At 42.9% G+C, this 15,130-nt stretch overlaps 1 protein-coding gene across 4 annotated transcripts in view; it reads right to left on the bottom strand.

The window, feature by feature from the left end:
* LOC108926966 (E3 ubiquitin-protein ligase SMURF1-like) overlaps nt 1-12,082 on the bottom strand; it is a 30,978-nt gene extending 18,896 nt beyond the window's left edge. For all 4 annotated transcript variants that reach the window (XR_001965518.1, XM_018740000.1, XM_018739993.1 and 1 more), the window contains exon 1: nt 11,845-12,082. Coding sequence is in view for 3 of the 4 variants with exons in the window: in XM_018740000.1 (XP_018595516.1) it covers nt 11,845-11,899 (55 nt within the window). In the remaining variant the exon portion in view is untranslated. The remainder of the gene's footprint in view (nt 1-11,844) is intronic.
* Nucleotides 12,083-15,130: the final 3,048 nt, after the last annotated feature.

The following is a 15,130-nucleotide window of genomic DNA, read 5'->3' on the forward strand; positions in this document are numbered from 1 at the left end:
AGGATGTGGTGATGCGGCGGGTTTGACCAGTGCCTCGTTGTTTGGAGGGTATGGGGTTCAAGCCCTGCTTGGGGTGTGTGACGGTTCTGCGTTTCTCCCTGCGTGTGCCACCTCCACCATACAGAAAACGGCACTGGCAACCCCCTCGTGTTCCTTCCTTGCCATGAAAACCACGTGGGTGGTCCCTCCGGGGCAGGTTTGACTCAATGGCATCAGCAGAAGCTGGGTCATTCTCACTGTATCTATCAAGACAAAAAGGTACAACAGCATGAGACTGGATTCAAACCTGGGTCCTTCAAGTCCAAGACACCAGCTCTAATGACTCCACCACCTGCCGCCAGAGTACAATCATGCTTAAGCAAAACAATCCTTCCTTAAGTCCTTTCACACCAGCCAACATCCATATGCATAGGAGTTATTGCTACTGAAGAGGATTGAGAAAGGTTTTACCCCCTGTAAAGCCCCCTCCACATCAGCATTCTGTTATATCTGGGTGGATGGCACTGAAAATGTCTTTTCCCACACATGCCATGGCCAGCATGGTGCGACGTGGCTGCTGCGAAGATTACAATGGTCCCTGAAGCAGTAAAACCCTAATGTCCTGTATCGGGATATGCCTCTTAATGCCAAACACTGGTGAGTGGTATGAAATCTCTTGGCTCCGTGCTAATTGAATGTTAAGTGGTTACAAAGCTGTCCTGTCTGTCTCCAGCACCTGTTCACAACACAGCAGCAACCTGTTTCTGTACCAGACCACGAGAACTCCACAGCATTGGAAGAGTGTGACCCTCCCTTGTATGCGCTGGGAACAATCCACGTTGACAACAGATGAGAACATGTGAGCCGGGACTGCCTGCCGTGCCATGTCCTGACCCGGCCCCGGGTGCGAGTTGAGCCCATTCAGCGCAAGCCGTCACACTCGCAGAATGAGGTCAGCAATCCTGTCCAAAGCCCTGCAGTCAAAACCCCCCATCATCACTGCATGGTGACATACATTGGTCACGTTCATCAGCTCAACACCGATTAAATATAAAATAGGTTTTAGGGAAAATAGAAGGCCAATGCTGAAATAACTGACTTTCCCCCCCCCCTCAAATATTACAATTACACTGTCAGGGACAGCTGGTAGTATAGTGGTTAGAGCACATGCCTTTGGACCTTAAGATTGCAGGTTCAAATCCCAGCTATAGTACCCTTGAGCAAGGTACTTACCATAAATTGCTCTGCTGAAATTACCTATCTGTATAAAGAAGTAAATAATTGTGAGCAGCTTAACATTATCTTTTTCTTTTTTTTTTTTTTTTTTTAAAAATCTGATAAGAGTCAGCTAAATTAATAAATGTAAAATGTAATGATTAATCCATTTCAATCACAGGAACACATCTTGCAACAACAGATTTTTCGAGATTTGCTAAATTACAGTAAAAATCCATATTTATAAATTTCAGTGCAAAAAATTACGGTCAAGAATTCACCGATTTTACACCTAAAAATGGCAAGTTATTGTGAGGTTACATAAACAAGGACATAATTGCTTCAGTGCTCTGTGGGGGTTCTCATAATGCAGCCTACAAAGGCGGTTCTCTTCGTTTACATAGATGTCAGTAAAGCTTGTGACGTGCCTTTGTTGAGCTCTTTCTCCAAAGGATGCTGAAGAACCCAGGCAACTGTAAAGTCCATACACGAATACTGGATGTAGGATGTGATGTAAGTGGGGCAAAAAGGCTTTTATCATCCTGAACATTGGCAAATATTCCTGGATTTTAGTAACACAGTGAAAAGGGGGGGGATTCTCACAATGACTAGATGCATACATTTTCTGCAAAACTTTTATTATAATTGATTAATTCTGAGTTATGTTAATATTAAAACTAATTTGAAATGACAAAGTAAAAACCATTCTCCACAAACCCCTATTTAATGCCAATTCTTCACAGATTTATCAGAAACGTGTAAAATGCTCTTCATTTTGTTATTGATTAGCAAGACAAAGACCAGACACAACCTGTAAACACTGTGGGAGCATGTTTAAGGCGGTCCCAGTTCCGTTCCATTGGAGAGCATTTTAAACAGCCATCTACATGATATGTGAGTAAACACAGGTCGTGTCTATTATGTTACAAAATGAAATCTTAAACAATTTCTTTAAAACTCATTGGGGAAATTAGCAATTTTTTTGAAATCTTTGAAAACACAAAAGTGCAACATTCACAATAAAAGGAGCCATCATACATACTAACTGAAAAACTGCTTGTGAATGTTAATGATTTTGCCAACTACTGCCCAGTATTTCCATTGGCTGAATCGACCCCATGTTTTTTTTTTTTTTTTTTTAATTTATATATACACACACACACACACACACACACACACACACACACACACACACACACACACACACACACACACACACACACCCAGGCCACTTTATTAGGAACACCTGTTCAACCGCTCATTGACGCTAATATCTAATCAGCCAGTCACATGGCAGCATCTCAATGCATTGAGGCATGTAGACATGGTTAAGACAATCTGCTGAAGTTCAAACTGAGCATCAGAATGGGGAAGAAAGGTGATTTAAGTGACTTCGATTCACATGGCATGGTTGCTGGTGTCAGACGGGCTGGTCTGAGTATTTCAGAAACTGCTGATCTACTGGGATTTTCACGCACAACCATCTCTAGGGTTTACAGAGAATGGTCAGAAAGAGAGAAAATATCCAGTGAGCGGCAGTTCTGTGGGCAAAAATGCCTTGTTGATGCCAGAGGTCAGAGGAGAATGGCCAGACTGGTTCGAACTCATAGAAAGGCAACAGTAACTCAAATAACCACTCGTTACAACCGAGATATGCAGAAGAGCATCTCTGAACGCACAACACATCGAACCTTGAAGCAGATGGGCTACAGCAGCAGAAGACCACACTGGATGCCACTCTTGTCAGCTAAGAACAGGAAACTGAAGCGACAATTCGCACGGGCTCACCAAAATTGGACAACAGAAGATGGGGGGGGGGGGGGGGACTTTGCTTGGTCTGATGAGTCTCGATTTCTGCTGCAACATTCAGATGGTAGGGTCAGAATTTGGCGTAAACAACAAGAAAGCAGTGATCCATCTTGCCTTGTAACAGCGGTTCAGGCTGGTGGTGGTGGTGCTGACCATGTCCATCCCTTTATGACCACAGTGTACCCATCTTCTGATGGCTACTTCCAGCAGGATAATGTGCCATGTCACAAAGCTCAGATCATCTCAAACTGGTTTCTTGAACATGACAATGAGTTCACTATACTCAAGTGGCCTCCAGAGCCACCAGATCTCAGTCCAATAGAGCAACTTTGGGATGTGGTGGAACCGGAGATTCGCATCTTGGAGGTGCAGCCGACAAATCTGCAGCAACTGCATGATGCTATCATGCCAATATGAACCAAAATCTCTGAGGAATGTTTCCAGCACCTTGTTGAATCTATGCCATGACGAATTAAGGCAGTTCTGAAGGCAAAAGGGGGTCCGTTCCAGTACTAGTAAGGTGTACCTAATAAAGTGGTCTCTCTCTCTCTGTGTGTGTGTGTGTGTGTGTGTGTGTGTAACATTTTCTTCCCCCCCCCCAGGGGGGCTTAAACAGGATGACGCTGGTACTCAGACACAAGAAAGATGCTTGTAGGGTGGCAAAAATGTGCCTCACACACACCACAGAATTACAATTTTCCAGGTAAAATTTTCTGAATGCACAGCACTTCTTTTAAAAAGGGAATTCTCATAAACTAGTGTATGGATGTACAGTATTGTGCTCCATGGTAAATAAGGGCTCCTGGTAATAGTCTATTTACTTCACCCATATGCTACTTATAAGTGCTGGAAATGATTTCAATTGTAAAACATCTTACTGAACTGTCATTGTATTCTCTAAAACACGCAATAAAAGATGTTTTGGATGCTGAAATGACACCTTCGTCAATGTTGTAGAAGCTGTGCTAACGCTCATTCCATTACTGTTGACCTTAGACCGCCCTCCTCTTTGGTTTTGTCACTTATTGTAGCTACCCCGCTGGTGTGGAACGTGCTCTGAATGTCAGCGTATCCTAAATCAGTGTCAAAGAAGCAAACTGTAAAAGCAAAAATATATTTTGTGTGCATCAGCAGATTTGCTTCCCTCCAGCTGCAGCCCATCTCAAACCCTCACCATTTACACACCGTGGAACGCGCCTGAAAAACATCGGTAGTTTGTTATTTCCAAATTCGCTTCACGCAAGAGGCAATCTTAATGCTGCCCAGGGAATTCCTTGCACGGAATGACTGTCATTTGCACACAGAAATGCTTTTATCGCAGCAACAAGCTAAACGTACACGCTTATGAATGTTTAAAAAGGGAGCAACGTGCATTTCGGGGGGTCTAAATAAAAACAAGACCGAGCAAGATGGAATGAGCAGGCTGTCCGTGAACATGACAGCACCCAAACGGTTACCTCGGTACTAATCGAAGGGCATCAACAAGGCTATGCTGCAGTTATTCAGGATACAGACACATCAGGCTACAGCAATAAACCTTGTTTCTGTCCATCGATACTTCTGAACTCTCAGTTCCTTTCACTGGAGGGGGGGGGGAAACCGGATATTAAATTACGCTGCACTTTAGGTGCATGGAGGTCATTGTCAACAGTGGGCAAGGTCACAGAGTACCGCTCATCAAATGGACCTTCGCAAGTTTGACATCAATCTTTGTATCCGTACTGAAATGCCACAACAACAAGCGTCCAAGGTTAAATGGCGTTGTGACCAGAGTGACGCATTTCAGTGATTTATGGCAACCTGTGTCCAGGAGTCTGCGCCGCCCAAGTCCCGCCATGACCAAGCAGACCTTGGGCAGACTATTTCCATCTACACTTGGCTCCTGCACAGAAACCAAATCAATTTATCACTGCAGCTCCTGCGGCGAGCGGATATTCCCCGAGCCACGCGACCTGGGTCCAGATAAAGCTCTAACCGCAGACTGCATTCTGTTCCGTTACACAAGACAGACGCAGGGATTACCGCACCCGGCGCAATTAAGATGCAGAGAGCTTACAGAGGGGCCTTTTCCATCAACTTAAAGCCACCAGTGACCCCGATGCACCAACCATCCGAGGGGCTCGTCTCAAAAGCCTGCCTGCATAAGTGCACCATGTGCAGGACTGTCTGTTGTCTCACCGATATTCTCCGCATTCCCTTATGTGAACCCACGAGCACTTTTCACTGGCAAACATGGTAAAACTTGGTATATATGGTGCAACAAACAGTACAAAGCACGGTGGTGCAGCGAGTAGCACTGGTGCCTTACAGCTCCTGGGTGGTGGGAGACGATTCGGCTTCGACCCTAGCTGTCTGTAGTTTCCTCCCGCAGTCCAAAGACATGTGTTTCAAGTGAATCGGTGACTAAATTGACCGGTGTGTGTGTGTGCGCGCATGCGTATTCGTGAGAGAGGGAGAGAGACCTTCTGGTGTACAGATGAGTGACTGACTAAAGGTAGTCTATTAACCAGTACAAGCCACCTCGGTTGGAAAGGTGTCAGTTAAATACTACATACTATTAACTGTAAGTTGCTTTGGAAAAAATGTCTGCTAAATGAATAAACTGTAAATCTAAAACACATCTGCACATCTGTATTTGTTAGTGCCATCAGGAAAGTTCAGCAGTGTATGTTTCCCGAGAGATTTCACCTGTCTACACTAAATTCAAGAACAGAGTTAAATTATTTGCTATTCCCCCCCCTCTTACAGCTTACATTTGGAAGGGGGTGCAGTGGCACAGCGGGTTGGACCGGGTCCTGCTCTCCGGTGGGTCTGGGGTTCGAGTCCCGCTTGGGGTGCCTTGCGATGGACTGGCGTCCCGTCCTGGGTGTGCCCCCTCCCCCTCCAGCCTTGCGCCCTGTTGCCAGGTTAGGCTCCGGCTCCCCGCGACCCCGTATCGGATAAGTGGTTTCAGATGATGCGTGCGTGTGCGCATGCGCGTGTGTGTGTGTGTGTGTGTGCGTGCGCACTTACATTTGGGTGTATGGAGTGGCTTTATATGAGGAAAATGTTCAAATCACATTAAAATCTCTCACTACCGATTCCCATAACAGGATTTCAGACAATATGTACTGTTATCTAAAATTTGAAATACATAAATATGATAATGTAACTTAAGTCTTTCGATAATTTTCACATAAAGTCTACATGGCAGAATTCCTTTTGGGCTCATCAGTAGTACAACGGATAGCAGTGTAAATACACACAAACACACACCGATATAGGTGCCCCAGCGCGAGTGCGCCCCTATGGGCCTTCTCCACAACGGCAAGGTTAATGAATTCAGCCTGATCGATAGTGTCAGTGTGCAAAGAACAGTTCTACAGATGGTCACAGAAGCCCGCGTAATTAACCACATCCCGCAGCACAGCGCAGCACAGCACAGCACAGCGCAGCGCAGCTCTCAAAAAGCCTGCATGCCTGGCACGCCTGCGCTGAGCCAGCAGGGCCCCACATGGGCCAGGCATTCCTCCTGTGCTTCCTCCTGTGCTTCCTCCTTGCACTCGGGGAAGGAGAGGTTCTGGCACAAACAGGGAATGATAAAGGGTAAGGCAAGAAGACAGCATGAGACACTATTGAGTGCTGAAAGGATTAAACTGGATCTGTGCCTCTGCACTTCACTGACTAAGCAGGATTCCCCACCCCCACCCCCTGCCCACACCCCAGTTTGTTGGCACAAGTGCACTTACACACACCAGCCTGAATCCAATATGCAAAATTAATACAAACCTGGAATCCATTCAATGTTTTATTGCACACAATATTAATAGCTGGCAACGTTGCCAAAAATCCATTCTATTAGAGTCTGCGTTGAAGTACAGGAGCTTTCTTTTTTTTTTTTTTTTTTTTTAAATAATCCATGCTCCCTTAGTTACAGAAATGTCCGTGCAAACAACACAAGCAACAACAGCTTACAAATAAGCCTGGCCTGTCGTTCAGCTAAGTAGTAAACCCCCAAGACCACCTGGTTTTATTTTTCAGACTGATGGCAAGACGTGTGCATATCGATATACTGCGATGAAAAGAGGCCTTCTGACAACATATTAATTCTGAGGTCCAAGTAAACATCCTCCCTACCAATCGCTGTATGCCGCTTATACTTCAATTCTCTGTCAGGGCTTTCTGTGCTAGAAGAAATAATAACATTTCAAATCAGACGTAACTTGGTTTCATTTGTCTGGCCAGATAATTTCAAAGATGCTTAAAAAAAAAAAAAAACCCCACATACAGCTTGAAATTTTGCATTCAGAATTCTGGCTAGGGATACACTTAGAAGCAATAAATAATGTTGTCAGATCTACACTATGGACACAGGAAGTGTTTTGTCTTGAAAGACTAAAAATGACAGTTCAACGAAAAAAACCACCACAAATAGAACAAGCTTCCTTGTTTTCGTCCATCTGTTGGATCCACCAACATGACAGCATCACTAGCGCTGAGAACAGGAACATCTGGCTGAACAAAGCTTCTGCCGTTTGTAAACGGCTTCATCGACACATCTGACATAGGTATAGATATGATGATTTAAGTACGAACAGGAACATTTTCAGGAAAAGACAGATCCAGACAACTAAAGATAACTCTTCCTAGAATGTTTTTACAATTATTTACATATTCTATTAAGCAAAAAAGCAACTACCAGTTAGTAAATGCTACCAGTTCAGCTATTAGTTCCTTAAATAAATGTCAAGGTTGAGATTTTTTTTTTTTTGGGTCTTCAGTGCCTTAAAGGGTATTCCAGGCTGTTAATTTATTTACCTGTTTGTACAGCTAGGTATTGTTACTGAAGTAATTCAAGGTAAGCACTTGATTAAAGGCATTATGACAGGAGTGGGATTCAAAACTGGAACCTTGAGACAAGACAACAGCGATGAACACGTCGTTACCTGCTGCCTGATGACCAGAAACGTCTGGCAAGAAGACCGAATAAATGTGCATCAAACACCTGAGTACAACGTGCAGTATTTTTGTATTTATCCTATTTCCATGATTGGAAAATGCAAAAAAAAAAAAAAAAAAAAAAAATGGTTGTGAATCTATCCCAGAAAACAGAGCAATTCTAATAATGGCATAAAACTCAGGATCAATACATGATGCATATAATAGTTGGGCCAGGACTCACTGATAAGGGAGGGAAATGTTATTTTTATCCCGATGAAGCACTTAAAATAAGCACGTACACAATGAGCCTCCTGTTGCAGTCTGACATGATGAAACCCTTATAACCGCAACAAATTTTTGTCTGAGGAGATGAGTAATTCTGAATGATGCAGTGTTCCCAGAATTCTAATGTTTCTGAAGAAAACACGAACCCCCGTCTTCTCAGGCTCTATAAAAAGTGCCCAAAGCAGAATGTGCAACGAGCATTCATTCCTTTTTCGCGCACTTTTACAATGCAAGCAACAGGTTAGCAACAAGAGTGTTAGATGTTGACATTACAACCTACTGAAAAAGTCATAAACCATGGTCAACAGCTCTAAATTTCAAAGCAGCTGTGAAGCTGGCCACCAGCTGTTGAGTATACTAGAGTAACAGAATACACCTCATCCTAACATTTTTTAAACTTGAACACAGAGTGAAGGTAGTGTTTTTATTTATTTTCTTTAATAGAACTAGCCTCTTCCCACAGCTGCACTAGAGTGTAAAAGGTTATTATGAAGGACTCGTATCCCCAAATGTAGACGGTAAAAGCATTTGCTGGCATCTCATGTCTCGGGACCGATGAGGTACAAGATGCAGCAGACAAAGCAGTCAGGCCGCCAGAGTAAATGGCTTAATGCCCATTGTTACCCGACACCGCAGACATTCCTCTGGCCATTTCAATCTCCTTCACATGCTCAGGGCTAGAGCTCAGCTGGAACTGCTGCGATTGCTGGTCTGCGTCACTGGAAACGCTCTTCGGGAGGGTGGCGCCTCCCCTGCCAGAAGGGTATTCCTCTCCGCAGACACAAAGGCCAGACACCGTAGCTCTAACAGTGAGCTTCGGGAACGCAGGAGTAGATAGGATACCTCATGTTTACCGCTGCTCGAACGAAATAACAATTGATCCCCAAAAACAACCGGTTCACCTTTACGCAAAAATGCTCCCATACGAAGGACTAAGAAACCAAGCCCTAAATGCTAAACAAGTACTTTGCTAAAATAAGTAGCATCAAATCGATTACGAATCCATTTGGCAGAAGTATTCAACTTGACCATACAATATACTACCAAAAACAGTTCTGGTAGCTTTTTAGTTATTAAGGCCTTTGTTCAAAGCACCTTAGATTTGTACGGTAAGCTACCTACAACGACTTACCCATTTATACAGCAGGGTAATTTTTACAGGGTACTACAGCAGGAGGTGGAATTCAAACGTGGGTCTGTAAGGTAGAAAGTAGAGGCTGTAACCCCTACGCTACCTGTTGCTCGAGCGTGTGGTTAATTAAAACTTAGTATATGGTGTCAACGGTTAACACGTAAGACTATTTGAAGCACATTTTAGGATAAAATTCCATTTTAATCTACATATAATTAAAAAAAATATTATTATTGTTCCAATAGCTACATCATCTTTATTACAAAATTAGCACAAAACGGTTTAAGGTGCAATTCCACCATAGCAACACTTCTCTGGAAAAAGGTCATCGCAGTTCTCTCGACGGTTGCACTTCCTTTCACGTGACACGGTGAAGGAGCGCCGTCATGCGAACATGTTTCAACACAAACTTTGACAAAGCACAGAAGCATAGTGTTATAAGAAATCTGGGAAACATCTCGCGAATTTATGACGAGCACGGAAACACAACAGAACACTGAAGGAACATTAAAAGTGAACCTCCTTTACGTTTACTGGAATTTTGGGCAATAATAGAAATTCTCAAGCGATGCTTCATATTATATGGTCATGCAAAAAGTAAAACCATCGTGTTTTACTTGAGAAGCAACATTTCAGTTGTCATTACAAGATGGTTTGCAAAAACCATCAGATACAAGTCTGATGTTTAATTCAAAGCTGCGGTTTGGCGTTACATTTATTCAGATAGCTTTTCTCCAAAGCAACTCACAGTGTTAAGGTACTTACAATTATTTACCCATTTATACAGCTGGGAAAGGTTATTGAAACAGCGTTAGGGAGGTACCTTGCTCAAGGGTACTAGAGCAGGAGGTGGGATTCAAACTTGTGACCTTTGGCTACAAAGGCAACAGCACTAACCACTACACTACCAGCTGCCCCTGTGATTTCTGATCAAAATATGAGAGAGACTTAAAATCCAGGGACTGTTAGACTACAGTATTATCATGACGACTAACTCGGCCACAATCAACCGATTCTCCCCATTCAGTCAAAATCCGCGTGAGCGACACAGAGAGTGCGTTCCACCGATGTATGGATGAGCGACCCAGTGTGAGCAGTGTATCTAGCAGTGTAATTCACCTTGGTGAATAAGATGTATGGGCTGGTAACGCTACTATTGTAAGTCGCTTTGGAGAAAAGCATCTGCCAAGTGAATAAATGTAAATGTAAGCGTAAAAGGTAGCTAGACAGGTGGCTGCCAAACAACTGCGATAGCAACACTGCTTGGAAACCATTCCCACATCAGTTAAAGAAGGGGATGGCGAAGGTGGGTAGGGTTGGTAAAGTCTCAGAGCATAAAAAGGGAGCAGCTGGTAGCATAGCGCTTAGCGCCGCTGCCTTTGGATCCAAAGGTCGCAGGTTTGAGTCTCACCTCCAGCTGTAGTACCCTTGAGCAAGGTACTTACCCTAAATTGCTCCAGTAAAACTACCCATCTGTATAAATGGGTAAATACTTGTAAGTACCTTTTATTGTAAACTTGGAATGTTTTTTCTTTGGAGAAAAGCGTGGGCTAAATGAATAAATGCAAAGACTTGACAGGTAGAGTCTTGATGGTTGACTGTGAAGTCTTGGCAGGGAAAGACCAGGTAAACAGGTGATGGGGAAATGCTTGGCGGGTGAAGTCTGGACCTGCTGAAGTGACACACACACACACACACACACAGTCTGAAAGAGCTTGAGCAACACCTTGCCTGTTAATATTACACCAGTGTGCAGGGCAACGCGGCTCCCTGCGGATTCTCCAAAGAGCCATTGGTTGGTGAGGAGGAGTGTGTGTGTGTGTGTGTGTGGAGGAACAGGGCAGAGAAAGTGACCAGCAACACAGACCACACACACATTGCAAGTGTGTGTGTGTGTGTGTGAAGGCAGTCCTCAAGAATCCATCAAGAAAGACAATAATCTCCTCACACAAGTAATATGAAAAGAAAAAAAAGTCAGTTTAGGAGGGAGGAGTGGTCAGTGGATGCAGGTTTACAATGACGCGACCAGGCAGCTGCAGTAGAACTAGAAGTACTGAACTGAGGCAATTTTTTTTTTTTTTTAACAGTAACTTGTGTGCGAATGTGGGACAAAGCAGGCCAACAGTCTCATCCACACGAGCGGTTATTTTACTGCAAAAAAGGGGGAGGTAAGCACGGTAAGCACACAAGTACACAAGACAAGTACGCGCAGTCGCGTGCGCGCGCGGTTCTGTCGCCGACGAAAGCGCCCCCGGAGAGGTCGTGCTCGCGACGCGAAAATGCCGCAGTTCCAAGAGCCGCTTCCACGCGAACGCGCGTTAAAAGTGTTCGACCGCGAAGAAAAGCCGCAGTCCCGCGGGGGGAGTGCTTGTTCGCCTCAGTCAATGGACGAAATAACGCCTCGCGACGACAATGCAGCGGCTCGCACGCTGCCAGAGGAACCGGCGCGCGAGCAGCCCTCCCGCTCCTCTCCTCTGGCTCTGCCGCGGCGGGCACGCGCTCACCTGTCAGTCGGATCTTGATGCTGGAGCCGTTCCGTCGAGTCCCGGGATTTGACATCACTCCCGCTGTTGTGGCTCGTCCGCTTCCCTCCCGCTCAGACTCTCCTCAGGTTCCAGCGAGCGACCGCACCGAGAGGCAGCTCTCTCCGAGCGCTTTACCGCGCCTCAAAGCGTGCTTTCCCGTCCGTACAAAAGCCCACTACGAGCGCAAGCCTGCTGAACATTTTCGAGCTCGAGGGCGTGCTGACGTCACTTTTGCACGGCGCGAGCGCGCGCGCGCTCTCGAACAACGTCCACGTGCCCGAGGCTTCCGGGTGACCGCGAAGGGTGTGTTTTCGCGGTGCGCTTTTCAGCCGTGAATCACACACGCTGATGTTTTATTATTGTATAGAAACTGCAATGAAATCCAGCGAGATACTTGGTTGCACATATTTTTTTCAAATGTTCAGGTGTTCAAACTGGGGCGACTTTTATAAATAGAATTTTGAATCTTTTAATTACTCAACATTACTTCAGATACATAACTGAGGAAGTCGGGGCGAAAGAGGTGAAAAGCAGTGTGTGTAACGACTTTTCAGCTGCTGGGGAAATTTTTTTTTTTTAATTAAAATACACCTGTGATCAGTTTAATTTCAATGTCAAAATTTCCTGTGCTTCCTGGGACTACCACTGATTTAAAATATTTTTTTCCTTGCCATTCCAGTAAAACTATTTTCAGAGTAGCATGGAATTCAAGCCCAACCCAGATTGCAAACAACTACTTCACTTGGACTGTAACCACAGTAAAAACCACAACTGCTAATGATATTTGCATTATGATGATATTGATAAAACTATAAGTGTATAATACACCTCAGGTCTCAGAACCCTCTGCCATAAACAGCCAATATTTTAATTTCTACTTCACAGAGCAAGATTGAGTACTGTATTTCCTAACTATTATTATTATTATTATTATTATTATTATTATTGAATAATCTGTATCTTCAAATAATGAAATGGATCCACAACCAGAGTTTCAGTGGAACCTCAACATTTTCATGTGTTTTGATTTGCTTAGAAAAGCACTTTAATAAGAACAGGGCAATATTTATCATCTATCATCCATCATCTAGATCTATCGTTATGTAGCAGAGCAAGCAGAATTTAATTAAATGTTAGCACATAGGAAAAAAATTAACCCAGTATTATGGTTTTGTCAATGGGGTAAACAGGGACAGTAGACTGACACATTATTACCTGTGGAATCTAGAAGAATTTATGCTTTTTTACAGGACAGTGCAAAAAATATGCAGTATATTTAAAAAATGTTTACTGGTTTGCCTCAATTCTACCACCTGCTGGCACCACTATCCCTTCCATGGACATTTATTGTGGCAGGAAGGACTAAGTACGGTTACCAAGAATCTCTGCACTTCACTTCAGATGATCTGTGATCAACAGCATGCCGTTAACTGTGGCAACATATAGTGCTGCTTGAAAGTATGTGAACCCTGTAGGGATGGCTTTCATTCTTGTGGAAAATGTTAAATTAAAATTATAAAATCTATAAAATGAATAAAGGATTGTGAGTTACACTCCTGATTCTACTTACCTACATGGTGTAACCAATGCAACTTGGGCTTCACATATTTTTACACCTGCACTGCTTTCGTGTTTCTACCACACACATGATTTCCTCTAAAGCAACACATGGAATTGGTCATTACACACCTATTATGTCACATGAGAAACACTGATTTTCAACAAATAACCATTTTGTGGTAAAACTAAGGGGCACAAGGGGTTCACACACTTTCAAGCAGCAAAAATCCCTTAATTGTTTTACAGTAAATTGTCTCCAAAACATATTTGGTTGTAATTTTTCTCATGTTAAAATAAGAGCTTGAGTAATAGAAATCAAAACCTGAACATATTTTTGATCCACAAGATTTAAATCATTTAAATGTTGTAGTAACAGAGGGACCATGCGGTTTTGATGAAAACCAATTCTATCAGTTACATAAATTAAACCTTTTTTTTTGAAGTCACAATGACCTTTCAGTAAAATGCACCTAAAGGTATAAAATAATTAATTAAATAAAGTAATTTAAAAATGTGGGAGTTACATTACAGTTAAAACTCGCCGTGTGTTTTCATTAATGCCAAATGCCGCTCCTTGTGTTGTATTTTTTAAATAAAGTTAACAGCTCTGTCACATAAAAAGATGGACAAAAAATTTAAACAATACCAATATATCATAAATTTGACATTTTAATGTAAAGATCTGCATGCCTAATATTTTCTAACACTGATATTATTACTGTGACATTTTTAATAAAAATATTATGCTTGTATAGAATTTGTATACATGTGTCTGCATTTAGGTTAAGAACAGAGAAGCTCTTAAATGTATTACAACAACATCTAATAAATACACTTAAATTATATGGAAAATGTTCTGCTGAAAACTGGAAGCCAGAAGAAATTTGAAACTACTTTTCCACCCTACACCTGTTCATTTTGAAACAGTATTCAGAGCACCCTGGAAGAGACATATTTTATATTTCATGTTGATTTTTAAGTTGTCACTATGCTCTTTTAACAATGAACAATTCACTTATGATTACGGTTAATGTAAAATTGCATGTTGGTAATTAATGCAAAACGCAGTGTCTGCTATTTTGTTGGTTTACTTCACTCAGCATTTGGCAACTTGTAAGTAATATTATCTTCATCTGCCATTGTCCCTAAGGGGAATAAACCCCGTGCTCACATGCCCATATTGTGCAGTCTGTTTTAGGTTTTCCACAGCTCAGCGGCAAGTTAAGATGCCCAGCAGGTGTGTGCAACCCTCTTTCCATGTTAGTCCAGAAAAACATGTGCTCCAACAATGTTTTCTGCTTTGCTCCCATGGGCAGCGCTCACTTATGTGGAATGTTTGGTCTCCACATGTTTTATCGTCTGAGCAAACGGCATTCCTCCAAGATCCAGATATTCTGGCTTCTCGCTTTATTCTTTCTCCTCCGTTAACATTCCCCCTTCGTTGCCCGCATAACTATCCAATCTGGTTAAGGTTACCTAAGAAATAAAAGTCCAGACAACATATCGTCACAGACAACTTTTGACTTTAATTTAAAAGCGCAGTGTGCCTGGACACGGCTGCTTCTTCCTTCAACACCAATAACCACAAAATGTGTTGAAATGTGAGTGACCTGTTAGAGTTATTATATCACAGCACACAGTTTCATCCACTGCCAGCACATGTCTGTCTTTAGGCTCTTTAAAAGGGCATAAGTGGATTGCAGAA

Source organism: Scleropages formosus, chromosome 20 (genome assembly GCF_900964775.1).
Source record: "Scleropages formosus chromosome 20, fSclFor1.1, whole genome shotgun sequence".
In the NCBI taxonomy this organism is placed as follows: Eukaryota; Metazoa; Chordata; class Actinopteri; order Osteoglossiformes; family Osteoglossidae; genus Scleropages; species Scleropages formosus.